The sequence below is a fragment of the Lonchura striata genome, chromosome 15, assembly GCF_050655825.1.
Source record: "Lonchura striata isolate lonStrDom1 chromosome 15, ASM5065582v1, whole genome shotgun sequence".
Lineage (NCBI taxonomy): Eukaryota > Metazoa > Chordata > Aves > Passeriformes > Estrildidae > Lonchura > Lonchura striata.
Window position 1 is genome coordinate 14,127,867 of NC_140717.1, and position 18,164 is coordinate 14,146,030.

At 42.3% G+C, this 18,164-nt stretch overlaps 1 protein-coding gene and 1 long non-coding RNA gene across 5 annotated transcripts in view; one reads left to right on the plus strand and one right to left on the minus strand.

Annotated features, from left to right (window-relative positions):
* Window positions 1-451: 451 nt before the first annotated feature.
* On the minus strand, window positions 452-14,473 carry LOC146766022 (uncharacterized). Of its 2 annotated transcripts, none has more exons than XR_014958616.1 (3): window positions 14,137-14,267; window positions 10,180-10,347; window positions 452-1,567 (listed from the first exon to the last, which is right to left on the minus strand). It is a non-coding gene; the product is annotated as an uncharacterized LOC146766022 (long non-coding RNA). The 2 variants fall into 2 exon arrangements; XR_014958615.1 differs by having other exon boundaries at window positions 1,462-1,651; window positions 14,137-14,473.
* A 212-nt stretch (window positions 14,474-14,685) lies between these two features.
* ATP2A2 (ATPase sarcoplasmic/endoplasmic reticulum Ca2+ transporting 2) overlaps window positions 14,686-18,164 on the plus strand; it is a 42,539-nt gene continuing 39,060 nt past the window's right edge. For 2 of the 3 annotated variants that reach the window (XR_002465638.3, XM_021532727.4), the window contains exons 1-3: window positions 14,686-15,368; window positions 16,425-16,442; window positions 16,534-16,616. Coding sequence is in view for 2 of the 3 variants with exons in the window: in XM_021532727.4 (XP_021388402.1) it covers window positions 15,251-15,368; window positions 16,425-16,442; window positions 16,534-16,616 (219 nt within the window). In the remaining variant the exon portion in view is untranslated. The remainder of the gene's footprint in view (window positions 15,369-16,424; window positions 16,443-16,533; window positions 16,617-18,164) is intronic. The other variant, XM_021532729.3, reaches the window with a different exon arrangement.

An 18,164-nucleotide genomic window follows, 5' to 3' on the forward strand; every position in this document is an offset into this window, starting at 1 on the left:
AAATAACTAGATGACATTTTTAAATATTTCTTTACAAACAGGAGTCATAACTTTTATACAGAAGCCCAGTTTTAACCTGAGCATTACATTTTGGCCATGACAAAAAAGACTAAATTTCTCTGGGTATAAATCCAGTCAATTCTATGCAGTTACCCTCTTTTTGAATTTGACCCAACATGCCTAAAAACCCCTTTGGGATGGTTCAATTCCAAGCATTGCACTAATCCAATATCCTGCAGCTCTGAATGCTGTGATATTCGGTGTCAGCACACGGCATCTGAGACTTTTTGACACAATCTTGGTGCCATTAATAGAGTATTTAATTGCTTTTTCACTTTTCACCAGGTTTGTGAGCTTTTGGATTCACACAGAAAAGCTTCAGAAGAAACCCTTCTTTCAGTGTGACAGAATATCTTGCTCAAGTCAGAAAATTTTTCTTTTTTACTTCTCTCAGTTTAGTGTCTACTGTAAGATGATTTTCAGAGATCAAGAAAAGCATATAATGTTTAAAACAAAACATTTGTTAACTAAGGATTTCCTGGATATTTCTGCTTTCTTATTTATACTACGTCCTGGACCTTGTGAAATCACTGTTTAACTTTCAGTATTATTTATGGAAGCAAGCCTGTTGCTGTTTCCAGATCTCACAGAGAACTTTCAGTTTGCAGTTTCAGTACCAGGTGTATAGTCCTGGTTTAAATTAATCAACTAAAAAAGCAATATAAAATAAGTATTTAACCCTCTCACACCATGGGTCTTCACAGGTAGGGTGTTTTTCTACCTCTAAGCTCTCTCACTGGAGTCAGGCTCCTGAGTCTTCCAACCTTCCTCTTAAGACTATGACAATTTGGAACTTGGGAATGAACAGCCTTTTCAGAGCAGCAGAGGTAAGCACTAATTTTGGGGCTTTTCTGTAGTGCACAGAGAGAGATTTGAAATATTGCCCCCTTGGTTATATATACAAAATACCAAAGCATGGAAAGAGATTCTAGGAAATGAACAAATTTTATGAGGCTTTGCATGCTGTCACTATTGATCAAAACTCTTCAATCCACAGCAGAAAGAGGCAGACAAGTCATAATTATTCAGTGCACTGGATGTGTGATAAATCATTATCAACTTCTGTGCTGTCAGCGTGACTACTCTGACTTAGGAGCCACGAGGGAAAAAACAGCTTCAAGTGGGACCCTCCTGAGCACATGGCCCTGGATTTGCAGGCTGTAGCACTATGTGCTGTCCCTCACAGCTGCACAAACTGAGTGCAAAGAGATTTAAAACGTGAGCAGATCAGAAATCAACTTTTTACATTCATTTGCGTGGGTAGAAGTGACCGTGCATACAGAAAATTCATGTGGCTGCTCCAAGCAAGGCTGGAAATGGTTGCACAATAAGGACTACAATGAAAATGATGACAGAAATAATAAATAACTAATTTAAAACTCTGCTCAGGTGCTGCCTTACCTTGCAGTCATCTTGCTGACACCTGTATTTTTGTGTTACATGACACAGGATCACTGCTCAGGCTCCAGCACCACACCAGCATTAGGGAAATCCACTCAGGAGGCTCCTGGGATGACACACAGAGTTTGCAGTCTAATGATGATAGAAGGATGAAATATTGTTGTTTTCCAATGTTGTTTTTCTTTTAAACCTGGGGAAATGCATCCCTTAGTCTTTATTTAAAAGAGAAAATAATAGGACTTCAATATCAAGCATGCAGTGAAATTAGAAGACTTCAGTGTTAGGAAAAAAAACAGGAAAAAGAAGCCAGGAATCTTGTAATTAAAGATGCCTTCAGGGCATATGCATGGAAAGGCAACCTTTATTCTGGCATTTTCTAACTTCAGTGTACTTGCAAATTATGCATATTTTGGCAAAGATTTTGTATCTGTAAAATGTATATATTATATATAGAACTGAATTAATCTCTGATATATTTTGCCTCATAAATACAGTTTCCTGTTTCCATGCTAGAATATACAGCATTAACATATTCACATGCCAGTTGCTGGATTTATTCTTGATAATCCAAAGGCTGAGACTGGCTGTGCTCAGCCTCTCCAAATTTCAATCTTATCTAGCATTTTTTCTGAGTCACCCAGATAAATTATCTCAATGTCCTGGTAAAGTGACTTCTCTTGTCCAGGGGCTCTGGAGATCTCCAGTTTTTTTTTCCCCACATCTGACACACAATTACGGGCTCAAATGCTAAGAATGATGAACAGAATTTTTATTCTTTTTCACTGATTTAATTTTTGAGAATGTGTAATGTTGTGCCAAGAATTTTTAAATAAAAGTAGTTTTAAAAACACTATGTTAGCAAGAGTGTGGCAAATTTATTTCAGTATGTAACAAACCACATAAAGAAAAAGCAACACAATGAATCTGATAATAATCTTCCTGTAGAACTGGAAAAGTGGAAGAAAGGCTGGAGAAGAAGAGACACACTAATTCATCTTCTTGCAAGTCATATAAGAATATGACATATTCATTTTTACTTGAAAAGAGTATTTCATCCTCCAGGAAAAAAAATGTTTTCTATAAATTTTTTTCCCATAAATTAAATAAATGACCTAACAAATTATAAAATAAAAAAAGAACATATTTAACTTTTATTGCACTCAAATATTGAATTATACACATGGTTCATTTTCATTCATGTCTTCTCTCTGTAATAGAAATGTTCTGCAAAAGCAGCAAAACAGCTTTTTGCTGCTGCCTTCAAGTGGAAGTTTCTCTGTGTATTATGCAAACATTTGAGTCCCATTTAATTCAGTGAAAACTGAAGCACACGGAGTCAGGCACTGAGGCCTCTGTTGGACCCAGGAGCCGAGCACAGACCTGCAAACCCACCCCATGGCTTCTTCCCTCTTTCCTGCCTGGGGACACTTTGAGGACAAAAAGGCAGGCAGAGCACCAAGCACCCTCTGACAGGCGCAGGGAGCTGATGTGCCCACTGGAAACACCCCAGATGCCAAGAACACAAACCACGTTGGGATCAGGAAATCCTGACTGCCTCCAGGGAGGGGTTAATGAAGGATAAGTGTGTACATTTGCTGTTTGGTGCTCAAATAGCACTTCCTTATGACAGTATGCACTACTTAATCTGCAAAGGTCAATGGATTGATCTTTAGTTCCTTCCAAATGCCTGTGCAATGAACTTTGTCATTTTTCATACACATTTCTCAGCAAAGAACTGGTGGTACAGGTTTGAGGCTTAAAATGACTCTTCAGCTGCAAACACCTCTCACTGCACTGTATTTCCACACCCCCCCACAGCTTTAGAACTCACTCCCCTGTAGCCTCACTCTCAATTTCCACAGAACCTTGCACAAGCTAATCAATAAGAAGTACAATTACTAATTTCCTTTTAATCCTCTTGCAATATAAATGATCAGCCAAAGTATTGAACGTGCAACACAAGTGCAAAGATGTGTAGGAAAATGGAGATAATATTATCCACCTGCAGTGTGGCTGTGGTTAACAGCAGCTTATTCTGCATTAGATCACTTTAAAAAAGAGGTGGAAATATTGCAGGTCAACAGCTTGTCCAAACTGCATAAATGCCCAGAGAATGGGATTGAATGAGCACAGCCCTAATCCTGGGAGCTAAACCACACAGCTGCTGCTCCCCTTTCCCCATGTGGTGCTCCACTGGAACCAGGCATGCTGCTGTGGACACCCAGACCCCAGGTTTGGGATATATTCTGACCCAGTGTGGATGGTTGGAATAGCACTGGAAATCTCCATGCAGCACCAGGACAGCAGGGTTTAACTTAGCAGGTAGTGGAATGCACAAGCACAGCACAGAGACAAGACTGGGGAATTAGGCTGCTGGCAAGTAGCAGCTGAAAGCTGATTGAGCACAACAGATTGGGCTTTCAGACTGGACAGATAGGCAGCAGCTATTTAAATGGAGTATTAACAGTTTTGCTCTTAATTATTTCCAAACCTTCCAGCTCATGCAAACTCAGCACGACATGCATTTTGGCCTCAATTAATTATTTGTTGTTTCTGTGTGAATCCAGCTAAAAGAAGGCTGAGTGGTTTGTTGAGAATTTCTGCCTCTTTAAAATGATTCTCTTAAGTGCTTGGCTTACTTCTGCAAGCAGCTGTCATGTAAGTAACTGAATCTACGCCTCACAAAAATGGTCACTTTCTCCATTTCAAGTGGAATTTCTTTCTGAAATTACACTGCCCTGCAAGACAACAAATGGTCACCACTCTGCCCAGTGGCAGGTGGAAGGCCATGAAACTCCAGAGCTAAATGTGGAAACTCTACGCCTTCAGAAAAGGGAGATTCCTCTCTTGCCTGTCTTGCATCTTTCTTTTTAGTCTGGGAGGAGCTGACTTGGAGGCATTTCTATGTCTGGAACAGCTTTTTCTAGAATTTTCTGGAAGCATTTATTAGGAATTTTTCTCTCAGATCTGTGCATAGTTAGTCATGTGAAAGCCACAACAGCTGGTTTACACATAAAAGAATAAACAATTACAAATAAAAATGTCAAACCCCTCCTAAACATCTCTGAAATAAGGGAATTATCTTCAAACATATCTTCAAATATGCTTGAACAGACTGCTTTAACACAGCTATTTCCAGAAGTGGTCTGTTTTCATATCTATACTTTCTATACATCCTCCTTAATACACATTTTGAATACCTGAGATCTCTCATCAATACTAATCCAATATGGATCCAGACACACAATAGCACTTGTGACAGATGGGACAGAATGTCCTACATGACATTTATTCAGCTTCTGAGAGGACACACATATAAAGCTTATGGCAGCATAAAGTAAAAAAGGTTCATGGAGCCAACACATGGTCCAGTGTACAGAGAGTGACTGACACAAAGCCAACCCACCCCAAAATCTGACACTTATTTTCACTGTCATGGTGAATTTATAGCCTGAGATTTTTATAGTATTTTCAACAACAACAACAACAACAACTCAAAACAAAACAAAAACAAAAAAACACCCAACCCAAAGCCCCCTTCAATTTCTGCTTTTTATTTCACTGCACTTAAGAGAAGAAGAATGTCCTCTCATCAAATTGACATGAGAATGAGTTTAACTGAGCCTCTTTCCTAATCAGAATAATTGAATTGATGCTTCTTTGAGCCAAAACAGTAAAAAATAAACTACTGGTACTGCTTTGGTGTATAATGGCTTTCAGGCCTCTTGTTTGGATGATTCAGAAGGAATCAAAATGTACAGAAAGAGTAACAAAACCCAGTCTTGTGTCAGCCAGGATCAAACAAAAGGATTAACTGGCAAGTCATGGTTTCCAGTGGCAACCACAGTTTTTCAAGCAAAAATTGTTAATGGATAGGATATGAGGGGTTTGATTAAAAAAAAAAAAAAAAAAAAAAAGGACATCACATTTAGTAGGAGTTGAGATGAGCTGCATACATCCCATGCCACATGGAAAACATCTCTTTCCCATCAGCTAAAATGTCTGTACAAAAAGAAATGTAAAAACAACAGAAGCTCTTCATGGCTGCAGCACATCCAGCATAAAATGGCTATGAAATGCCCCAAATTCCAGTATTTTGAGGCCTTAACAGGTATCACAAAACCACCCAAAATTTGTCTCAATACATCACAATACTGAATGGTCCAAGTTTTCTTATGGAAGATGAGCATCCCCAGGCTTTGAACCTGCCAGATTCCCACAGCTCAGTGATTAGACTTTTTTTTTTCCAAGTGGTGCTTGCCTTTAAAAGTCACTTTAATCAGAGGAGATCTCCCAGCTTTGCAGAGCACCAGGGAATTCTGCACAGCAAATATGAATTAGCAAATCCACTTATCCCTTCCCACAGCTGTCATAAACAGGTGCTGCATGAACACAGGCCAGAAACAATTCACATCTTCACCATTCTCAATGAGATTTTCATTTGTCTTTCTTCTTAGCTTTTTTCTGTGACATTTGCAATGAGCAGACTCTTGTATCTGCAAGGTAATCAAGTTCACATTTGGGAATGGTACATGAACTCTACACACTGCCCCGAGGCCCAGGCCTGAAGGAATTCCAAGTGTGCAGAGATGGAATATGCAAAGACAGGAATAGGAGGTGGTTTAACCCAGCAGGCAGCCAAACACCACACAGCCCCTCACTCACACCACTCTTAACAGATACTGGCAGGAAAATTAACTCTGTCCCAGGCAACACCAGGACAGAGGAGCATGGTGACACTGCATGGTGAGAAGGAAAGTGCATTTTTGGACTGGGGAGGCAGAGGTGCATGGAAAATGATGTGATTTGGAACAACAGTGCTTCTCCCTCCCTTTGCACGGGTACAAAGAGCTCCACAAGTGTTGTTCCAGTTCAGTGCTGCCTCAGCTCCCCATGTGAAGGCAGCACCAGCTAGTAGTGGAGCAGCAAGAATGTTGGTTGTGTTCTCCCAGCGCTGCAAAATTTCTGGCTGCCACACCTAAATTATTCCTGGAGTACCTGGTGCTCCTCCTCCCCCTCCTGCACGGCTGACTGAAGCTACAACGTGGCCCTCGTTTTGCAGCAAGTCTCAACAAGAGCAGTGAACAGTCCACAGCGTTCCTGGCACACAGAGCAGATGGGAGCAAGAACTGCTCCCCTTTTAGCACTTGCCATCCACAAGACATGGAGTTTATTTTCCAGTTAGGAATTCTGGATAAAAGCTACGAGCCCTGCATAGACAGTTTGTATTGTACCTTCCATTTCAGCTATAGATTCTAGAATTTGCAGTCAGATATGACAGGACAATGTCTGATAATGCTTCTTTTCACTACTCCATTGAAGGCAACTTTATACAAATGTGTCCAAAAAGCACAGTGTGGTGCTGCATTTTCTTCACATTTCCAGCAATAAAATTTGATTCTTTAATTTTTAATTTTATTTAATCATCCTCTGATATATTTGTCTCTACAAATTTATATGTATTTATTTATCACTATATAGCAACTGAATTTTGTTACTAAATAACATTAGTAGGGCAGAGACACAAAGTCCTTACTCACATGAATGAGTGTTAGAATTAGAACTGTATTTCTCAAAATTTTAATCCATTGTTGGTTAAGAAAAAGTCATAATCTTCATTCACTATGCACTTGGATTCTAAACATCATTTTGCCCAGTTCAAAGATCCTGTATTATGTCTCCAGCTGGCTTTTTCTTAGAGCTATACAGCTGGAGCACGAAAGTGTTCTGAAATGTCCCAACTGAATTTCAAATGAATATCAGAAATAGGCAAGGATATACATGATACATGCAGAATATGTGTCTAGGGAAATCACAGAAGATCTAGTTTCCACTAGTTGGTTATACATAAATTATTTAGGCAGTAAGCCTGTTGATTAGCTGGAGGCAAAGATATCTATTTTAGGTGTACTTATGGTCAGGATTAACTCATGAAGCTTGGATGGCATCTCCCATAAAATGGCTAAAATAGTTTCAGCAACCTCATGCAAAAATTAGATAGTCTCTTTTTCATCACTTTTTATATTTTTTAAAAATTATTTTTTACTTTTCCTTAACAAATAGGACACAATTTTTGAAAATCATGTGATAAATGTCTTATAAAACCACACTAGAAACTATTTAGGGTGACAGGAGAAGAAAGAGGACTGGGAGCCAGGAGACCATTTCTATTTCTAGTTCTGCCATAGACTGTGTGACTGTGACTTTGAACCTCAGCTCCTGTTTTTGTGAAATGGGGATGACAATCCTGTTCTCTCGAGGATATTTTATAACATAACTTTCATTTCTTTAAGGTTTATAAAATGCTTGAAACCCTTGATTAGAAGCTGCAAATGCAAATAATTAATCAAGTCACAGTAAACAGTATCAGCACTACTATTATTATTGCTAATAATAATAATAATGTTTGCTAATGTCATTAATATCAAATTATAAGCTCACTAGCATTGTTCTGACAAAAAGCACAACCTGCACAGAGCAGGAAAATCACTGTAGCTCTCTCACTTCTAGGAACAAGAATGCTGCCAGCAGAGTTTCAATATGAGACTAGAAAAGACTTCTTTAAGTTCTCCTTCTGAGCAATTGTAGGTGGTAAAAATGAATATATTTTCAATAATGCTTTGTGACATGGGAGCAGAAGTAGCTTTAAGAGCTTAACAGTATTTTTAAAATATGACTCAGGGGAGGTTTTCTTTTTCTAACAGAACTGGGGAAAAAAAACCACCCAGGAGTTAAACAATCTTTTAGAAATCCAAAACCTTGAAATAGAACAAGAATTGTAGGTCAGGATAATTTGAGTTCACATGCAACATCATTGACATATAATAAATCTATGCATAAAAAAGCAGATGGCATATATTGGAAGCATTGAGTTCTGGCAGATAAACTGTAATTTCTGTTCTGTGAGTGATCAAAACCTACCACAGGTAATTTGGGAGCTTAAACCCCTTTGAAAACCTGTCATTTCTGTAAAATACCTAGATAGATTGTATTAAGTGGTAGAAATGAGGTGAGGAAATGGAAGCATAGGAGATCAATATAACATTTATTCCACTAAAGAAAAACATGTTCAGGTTTGGTTAGAGTCACATTAATAGAGGATGAAGGCAGTCCAGCAGGTTTTTTTTCCTCCTGAATAGCCCATGTTAGGAAGCATTTGTGAAAACCTTAGAAAGGTAGGGAAAGGTGACAGACACATTGTAATTGTACCCACTAATCTTACCACAAAAATATTGCCTTTTAAAAAACAAAACCCATGTGGATTGTGGGTTACACAGACTTCTGAGGGTTCAAACTGGAAGACTTTAACTGGTAAACCAAAAAGAGTATTTGGTTTCAATCCCTCATTTTGTCTTATTTCGTAAGACAAAAAGAAGACAGAGAGAAAAAATAAATACCTCAAATGAATTTTATATTAAACAGAATTTTGGAAATTCTATTTAATATACCCCATAACCAATAGAGGAGATGGTTTAATGGCATACAAGAATTTTATCAGTGTCTGAAAACTGAAGTGTCATACTTCACTGTATTACTAATAACTACCTATGAGTTTGGAGGAAATCCTCCACCAGAAACACAGAAACTACATCTTGTGTCATATCACAAAGTGTCAGAAGTCTGAGAAAAGTGGTAGTCATGTGCCATTAGTCCCAAACAATGCCTGAAAATGGAGTCATCTCCATGAGTAAGAAAAGCTGTTCACTCTTACATTATTGCTACTCACCTACATGGAGTGCACCTACATGTCTTCCTTTCAATCTTGAAAAGTCAGAGAGAGTGTGACTTTTCCTTGTGATTCAGCAAATACATGGAATGGCAGAAGCCTGTGCCATGGTGGGACTGTTCATGACACTATGCAAGAACTCAGGAAAAAGGGAAATATTTATTGTTGTACAAACACCTTGATTAATGCCTCTGAAAGGGTCAAGAGATTAAAAAAATCAAGTTTTAAAACCAAGTAGTTCAGATGGTTCACTTAAACCAGTCTTACTGTACAAAGCCTGTGTAACTCCTTTGCTCAGGTATTGGTGGCCCATGACCACCAGTAAAATAATTCAATTTTCTGTTGAGTGCACTCTCAGTATGAATCCTGCAGGTTACTACTACACAACATGATTACAGCTATGACATTCCTCACCTTGTTAGAGAGAAAACACAGGGCAGTTCTGTAACACCCTACAAACAACAAACTACCATTTTCTAAACATTGTGCTTGGCCATGCAGCCCTCTAGAAGCTCCCAGCCCCATCTACAGAGAGCAAAACTGAGATCCAGAAGCCTACAAGGAATATTTACACAAGAAAAAAAAAAAAATGGCAGCAAGCTGCCAAATTAATCAGAATTAGACCATAATTAGATGGAAAAATCAGGTCAGGATGAGATAAGAATTCAAATAATGTGGGCACCAACCAATGCTTTATTTCTAAAGTTGCTGTGCATTTTTTAAAATAACAGTCCAGCTGATTTCTTTTCCAGGGAACTGACTCACCATCAAAATAAGGAGAAATTATGTTTTCAGATATGTATGATGGACGTTGGTTCTGATAAAATGTTTCTCCCTCCCATACAGTAAAATCTCTTACTGACACCAGTATGGGATACACAGATTTTTCCAAGCAGGGAAATGAAGATTTTTGTGGCAAATACTCCCATGGAGTCATCGGAGAGGAACCAAATGATCATGAATAAGATATAGAAATAAAATAAGAAACCTACCAAGCCAAACTGTGATCTCTCATGGTTACTGTCACTGAGATCAGACTCTCTCTCACTGCCTCTTTACACTTCCAAGGCAGCAAGGAGCTCTTTGTGCAGGAACAGAGATCCAGTTCCAGAAATCTCCCAGCAGCAACCCCGTCCTTTGTGTTCACAGTCTCTCAGTCTCTGTGGAAGTAAAATGTACCTGCTGCTGATACAGGAACACACATTGCCAAGGAATAAAAATTATTCAGAATAAACTCAGATTATCTTAATTATCAACATTCAAACTCATATTTTATCACTTATTCCTCTGCTGGGTTTGTGTAACTGTTTCATCTCAGTATTTTTTGCATTTTGCTGTTTAAGCTATAAGCTTCTTAAAGGGGGAGAGAGGGGAAAAAAAACCCCTTGACATAATACCATGAATTCAAAGAGCAAGCTGACTGGAAAAAAATAGTTACTATATTTAAACTGCATTATCCTATGACAGAACTGCAGACTTAAAACCTTTCCACTTTGATACAGCACTTTTGCAGCATTTTAATATGCCTTAGTAGATTTCAACTGGCTGAAACATTTTAATAACTGTAATTTCAGAGGAATAAAATAGTGGGAGGAAGAAACAATGCCCCCATTTGTCACTCATGAAGACTTGTACTTGAAATCAGCCAGGGTGATGAGAGCAGTGAGTTTGGTGGTCTCAACATAAGCCCCATTAGGCAATTAGCCAGTCTGCAAAAATCATGACATAATTTGGCACAATTAAGCAGAATATTCTCACTTTGCTACATTCACTGAAAGAGATCCTATTGCAGGTCAGCATCCATGTGTTTTGGCTCAACAACTGGCATTTTATGTTGTGCTCTTCCATGCTGAGTATAGCTCCACTCAAAACTATTAATCTTGTTTGAAAATTGAGCTACAAAACATATGTGTTTGTGTACATCAAGAGACAATTCACATTATGACCAATAACTCTGCTGTGAATCTGCTTTGCAGCAGTAGGGATGACTTAATGTTATTGCAATTTGAAGGAAAGCATCCTGCAGTCCTCTCTCAGGCCAAATTCCCATTTACTTCAATTAGTAAGCATTACAGGAACTGTTTTAATGCTGCTGCCTGATGTGTTGGCTGCTTCTTCTTAATATATTACAGTGAAAAAAGGTAATAGGCCAAATGTAGGAATCTACGCTTCCATTACGTGCATGGAATCTCAGCAAGGCCAAAACTGCCCCATTTTGTTGTGGTTCTTTCCCACGTACCACTCTAAGGGGTTCCACTCTAATGACAAACTGCAACTTCGCAGCAGCAAAATTAATTGATTTCCTTTCTTAAAAATTGAGAATGTAAAGCTCTTGGCACCACCTGGAAGCTTTCATGAGCTTGTTTGCTTCAGGCCGAGCTGAGGTGCTGTCATATTGATTTGGGTCAAAATAGCCATCTTTAGCTAACCATGTCCTTTAGCTAACCATGTCCTTTAGATAACCATCTTCTTTAAGAGACAAGACAAATGTCATGGAAAGCTTTATGAATCCGTGCAGAGTGATGGGAAACAACACTGATTTCAACTCACAATTCTAAATTGGTATGATCTCAAGTGATGCCAAATTTAGCAGGTACTGCTTCTGCTGCAGTGTCTACAAGGGTATTTGTAGCTCCTTCTGCACTGTGCTGTCTGGACCATGAATTGTATCTGCAAATGTTTCTCAAATGTGTAGCTGTCAGGATTTGGAAGGCATCACCTGCAAAGGAGTCCTCAGCAGCAGCAGTGGTTCTGCACTTTTAGAGAAGCACAGGGAAAGGACTGTGAAGGAAATGCAGAGGTTATTCTGCCCTGGAAGAGAAAGAACTGTAGAACAGCCCTTAATTCAGTAATTCTCTCAAAATTCACTGAGCTATAATAGAACACGTGACAGAAATAAACACAGGCAGAAGACTGTGCTTCCAGGTTCTTTCCAGATTTTATCTAGGGTGGAAGAAAGGGGGAAGAATCAAGTTCTCTCTACTGAATGGGTGAGAGAGAAACGACGAATGGGAGCTGTCAAACTGTAGCTGAACTAGTGAACTCCAGAGAATGCCAGGAGTTCTCCAGGATTTGCTAGAATTCAGGCTCTGCCTTCCTAGCACCATTTCCTCCTGTTAACAAGCTGGATAGAAAGAACACAGTAACTACTTTATTCTGCCCTCTGCCAAGATCTAATTGCATGTGCCATGCCTCTGGTATGCTTAAAATAATGTTCCATAAGGCCTTTAGGAAACAGGCACAAAAAAGAAACCAAGAACGACATAGGAAATACAACACATAATATGAAATGTGACCTGGGTTTCTTTCTATTATCATTTTGTTTTGAGAATTGTTACAGATGTTTAATTGTAATACTTTAAAATAGCAAGAAAACGAAAAGCAGGACTTTCAAGTCTTTTACATGTGAACTTGTATATGAAGGCTAGTAAATATGCTTGTGTGAAAAAATAATGCTTGGTAAATGTATTTTTACAAAAAAACCTTATACAAAATCCAGGTTTTATTAATGTGGTAGAAGGGAAGAAACTACTCATAAAGATATATTGAGCTGTTATTGAAATACCTTAATTCAAGTAGCTGGCATTATTCCATATGGAATTACTGTGGAAATAATGTATTTTTAATGTTGCATATGCATATGTACATGTTTTGGGGATAGTGGCATCACAGGTTCATGCCATATCAAGAAAATTATTAAAACTGGTTTTAAAATTACAGTAAATTGTATAAATTATATGCACCTGTCATGTTGACATTCTTCACCTCTGTAACAGGCTAAGTCTGTTTAGGTGTAGTGTGAGGTATGAAAAGCAACATAACTGTACTGATGCAACATTTGGCCATGCTGATTAATCCTGCTGATAAGCAAGATGAAATTAATATGGGCATGGCATGGAATAAATGATTGCCTTACCTGAACTAGGTCATCAGATCTAGCTCAGAAATTTTCATTCAGAACTGCCCTGTGAAGTGTAGGCTGTCAAGTTATCCTTCCTTGGACCTTGGCCATTCACAGAGGAGCATTTTTGAGCAGTTACACTTTAGTTAGAAAGGATATAGGGTCACATATACCCTAGAACACCATAATTTTACATGGGCTGTCCCCTCTCCATCCCTTTTCTAGCACAGAGGTAAGCTATGTCCTTCCAGATTGGTTTCTTACAGCATGGTGCTGTGGGTGGTTTGTAAGTGGTGGAAATGCAGATTGTAGGTAGGATCTGCATTTATGTAAGCCAGCACACATGTAGGGATCAGCTCTGGTATTTGCACAGGCATATGTACACAGGAACATCACTCGGAACCAAGTTTTAAAGGTGTTTATGCTGATCTGCTTGCTGCATTGTGCGTGTATGTTGCAGGTGTATTAATGTCACTTGGCACCGATTTCTCTTTGTTTTGTGTTCACTGTGAGATTGGATGGATCAATTTTTGTGCTCTCTCTCAGTTCCTGCGCCTGTGCCAGGGCCGAGCCACGGCGCTGAGGAAAGCTGGTACCTCACCCCACAGCCGCGCTGAAACCACAGCGTGCAGGTTATTTCCCCTCACGTTATCGGCAGCTGGGGACACTGCTCAGTGCCAGCAGGGCACGACCGCTGGGCAGTGACCCCGCCACAGCCCCGAGGCACGCGGCCCTCACCTCTGCACACTCGCCACGCGTGAGGCTCCTGTCGCGACAGAGGCCGGCGCAGCCCCACAGAATCACAGCCTTTAGGGTTGGAAGGGACCCTGAGATCACTCAGTCCAACCCTCTGCCAAGGCAAGGTGACACAGGAACGCGGCCAGGTGGGTTTGGAATGTCTCCAGAGAGGGAGAATTCACGGCCTTCCTCAGGGAGTCTCACCCTCACACTCTGACCGCATGATGCTCCTGTCGCGCCACAGCGCGCCGGCCTCAGTTACCCTTTGACCGGATGATGCTCCTGAGGCGGGGGCCAACCCCACACTCACCCCCGCACTGGATGAGGCTGCTATCACCACAGGGTGAGGGCAGTGCTCACAGCCCGGCTGGCGCTCCTGTCGCGCTGCAGCTCCGCGCCAAGACCCCAATGGCGGGCAGCTCCCCTCAGGCCGCCCCGTCCCCCTCACGGCGGGCTGGGGCCGGCACAGGGGCGGTTCCCGCCGGGGCAGCAGCGGCGGGAAAGCGGCCACCGCAACTGGGGGGGGCTGTCCCCATGCGCAGCGGGAGCGGCTCCACCGCGCCGTGAGGCGCAGCCGCCGCCGAGCCCGCGGCTGGAGCACGGGCGGCAGCGGGACCGCGCTGCGCAGGGGCAGCGCCGCAGCCATCGCCTCCGCCCCGCGGGCGGGGCCGCCAGCCCGCCCGCCCCGCGCCCCGGCCCGCCAATGAGCGGCGTCCACATGCCGCGGCGGCGAGAGAGCGCCGGGCGGCCCCCGAGTTACATTAGAGCCGCCGCCGCCGCTGTGCGAACGGAGCGAGCGGAGGCAGCGGCGGGCGCGAGGGAGCCCGAGCCGTGACGGCAGCAGCGGCCTGGGCCGGCCGGGGGGGAGCGAGCTGCTAGAGAAGGAAGGAAGGGGGCGATCCTGACCCTTCGCGGGCAGCGGGGCAGCTGCGGCTTTTTCTCCCCCGCGCCGTTATCGCCCTCCGTTACCGGGGGCGGCTCGGAGCCGCTGAGGCGAGCGGAGAGGCCGCTCGGCCACCTGGACGCGGCCCATCCCCGCAGGGACCCGCCGAGGCGACCGCGGCTCCGGGGGCCCGCGCTCTCCCCGCCCGACGTCCCTGCCGGAGAGGCGGCTCGGCTCCCTCGGAGGCGTGAGGGGTGGGAGGGGGGTGGGGGCTTTATTTTTTAATTTTTTTTTTTTTTAAGGGCAGCTTTCCCTTTTTTTTTTATTTTTTTTTTTTTAATTTGTTTCCTGCCCCTCCCGGCCTCCTCCGCAAAGAGAGAGGTGTGCTCGGGCTCCTGTGCTGCGGGAGAGGGTGTATGGTGATAGCACGGGGGTGGTGAGGGCTGAGGAGGGGTCTCGCCGCCGCCCCCGCCGCTGAGGAGGAGGAGAGGGAGGAGGAAGAGGCGAGGCACGGCACCATTTGCTGCTCCCTGCCCCAGCCATGGAGAACGCGCACACAAAGACTGTGGAGGAAGTTTTGGCTTATTTCGGCGTCAACGAGAGCACCGGGCTCAGCCTCGAGCAAGTGAAGAAGCTGAAGGAGAAATGGGGCTCCAACGGTAGGTGAGGCGGCCCCGCCGCGGGGATGCTGCCGCCGGCGCTCGCCCTGTTCCCCCTCTGCTCCCTTCCCCACCCTCTCTGCTCTCCCTCATCCCTGCCGGGGCCCTGTGCGAGGCCTAACGCGTGTGCACTGGCGAAGCCGGCATCTCTTCCAGGACCCGGAATAGGAGCGAGGGAGAGAAGATGGCTGACTCGAACTCCACCTCGTGGGTTTCTTTCAATCCCGAGCTCGCAGGGCTGCTCTGGGGAGGAGGGTGTCACCCCCGTTCCCTTTCACCGTAACGGTGGGAAACCTTCTTCCATTCTGAAATGAAGCGCTTTGGCGTTTAGGATTTGCCTTTTTTTATTTTTTCTTTTTCCCCCACCCCCCCCGCCTTGACCTTCATTTTCCCCAGCTTTTTAGCGCCTTTCAGCCCCTTAATTTATAGTCTCTCCAGTCGGGACACCAAAATCAGTCGATTTTTTATAATCCTCACTTCTTGGCTGTCTTAGTCCCTTCTGAACTCCCTTGCCGTTGTGTAAAGATGAAAATCTATGAGAAGATGACACGGTGGAGGTGGTTTTTTAGCTTTAACACTGCTTTTATGACTCTTGGGTTACTAAATCTAGTTGCAGGAACATAAAGGGGAGAGCAGAAATAAGGACATACCCTTAAAATGGAGGAAAGAATCTGAAATTTTTTTTTTTTTTTGAAGTGAATGTGGAGGAAAAGCTTTGTCAGAAAGCATTTGAAGAGCGTTTTGAGCCTTTGACCCTTTGTGTGCAGGAGCAGTAGAAGTCCCACAGCTGGCTGGAGTGATGACTTGGCTGAATTATGACCCTTGGCACCTTCCTGCGAACCTTTATGTGTCTTAAAATACAAAACTCTCAGGCCCATTCACACCCGCTGGTGAAAAGAGCAGCCTTAGTGGGGATTTCAGTGTGTCTGTCAAATCCAACCCAGCTGAGCGTGCAATTTAGGAATATCTGGTGTGGATGCCTGATAATTCTCTAATGTGTTTCTTCGATGATTTCTTTTCTTTCACATGCTTCCTGGAAAAATCTTCCACTGACAGAGCTGCCGGCAGAGGAAGGTGAGTATGATTATGAAATCTTCTGCTAATTCTTGTTGATAATTCATTTCTGTAAATGTGCGTGACTCAATGGCTTTGTTACATATTGCAGGAAAAACCTTACTCGAGCTTGTGATTGAACAATTTGAAGACTTACTTGTTAGAATTTTGTTGCTGGCCGCTTGCATATCTTTTGTAAGTATGATTTGTTTCTTTTTTTTTTATTTCCTAGGGCTCTGTATGGCAGAGAGACATATTCCAGTGTATATGACCTGTACATACTGAATTTATTCTTTTTTGCTGGATAGATGCAAGATTGCTGTCTCTTAAACTAGTTCCTTGTGACGAGGTTTCTGTGTGCTGGCCAACAAAAATTCTGGGGAGTCTTTCATTGCATGAGTCATAAGTACATAACTACACCAGACAGGTATTTTAAAAAGTGCTTCTCATTCAATCCAGTGTGTTTCTTTGAGGTGGGATTTCCCAATGCTGCTGTTGGCTTTTAAAACTAACCTTGAGTAAGTAAGCGTTTAACTGGACATTCTTCTTGCCTTTGGGTTAATCTTTATCAAGCTCGATGTATAATCGTTGGAAGATGTTTTTGGATGCAAGGCAAACTGTAAATAGAATCTACATGGCGAATATTCCAGTTGCCTTCCTTTTCTGATAATAGCAAGGTGACAGTTGTTGCTTTTGACAGTGACAAGAATGTTGACGGCTGTGATGGCACCATTGTTGACCAAATTTGGTAACTGACCTTTGGATAGTCAAGTCATTAAATGGACATCTTGCTTTGCATGCAGGACTAAAAGAACAAGAACATTTTTAACTTTTTTTTTCCTAAAAAAAAAGCATGATTAGGCAATCACATTATGTCTAAATGGTATGCGCTTGCTGAAAAACTGGAAAATGAAGACTCAGAGAAGGAAGGTGAAGGCTGGACAACAGAAACAAAAGCTTGCAGAATTTTAAATTGTTTAGGTAGGGAGTAAAAGTTTACAGTAGACTTTGCCCTGGAGTTGTAATTAACTACTTGAAAAAAAGTAAATGCTGCAGCTCTTGGGGGGAGTGGAAATTGTGGTGACTCTTTAGCTAAGGGCAAGCTAATTAGGATGGGCAGAGGAGAATGTGCTCTGGAGCTGTTGTGTGGTGGGGGAAGGGTTGCCCTGGTGCTGCAGTTTGTGCTGTGCTGAGATCTGCTCTCCCCACACCGACACCTTCCAGAGGGCTCTGGCTTTCTGTAATCCACCAGTACCAGCTGAGCAGTGCCTCAGTGACATCAGACCTGACCATGGAGGCAGATGTGCTTCTCTCACTCCTCTGTTTCCTGGAGAGGGAATCAGGCTGGCTATTGAAAATTGAATAAACAGTCATTGAAAAGCTTTTTTTTCTTTTTTCCCCTTTTCCGCACAGAGGGTGAGAAGGGGATGTCTTTTTGTTCCTGAAAAGTCAGGAGTGTTTCTGTCATCTCATGAGACAAATGACAGCACAGAAGTTTGTTAGCTTTCCATGCCAAAGTAAATTAGTTGTTTTTATTACAAACAAGTAAGTGAAAAATCCGATTTCCCAAACTCAAGCTTTGATTACTGAGTCTGAGTAAGTATGAGACCAGACTGACAGAGGTCATAGAACATGCACTGCTAAGTCCTCTTGGAAAACTTGACTAGTAGCTGAATTCAGTTGCTTTTTTCAGTATGGTTAATTTTTCTATCTAATTAAGAAGAGACTGTAGTCTAATGGACT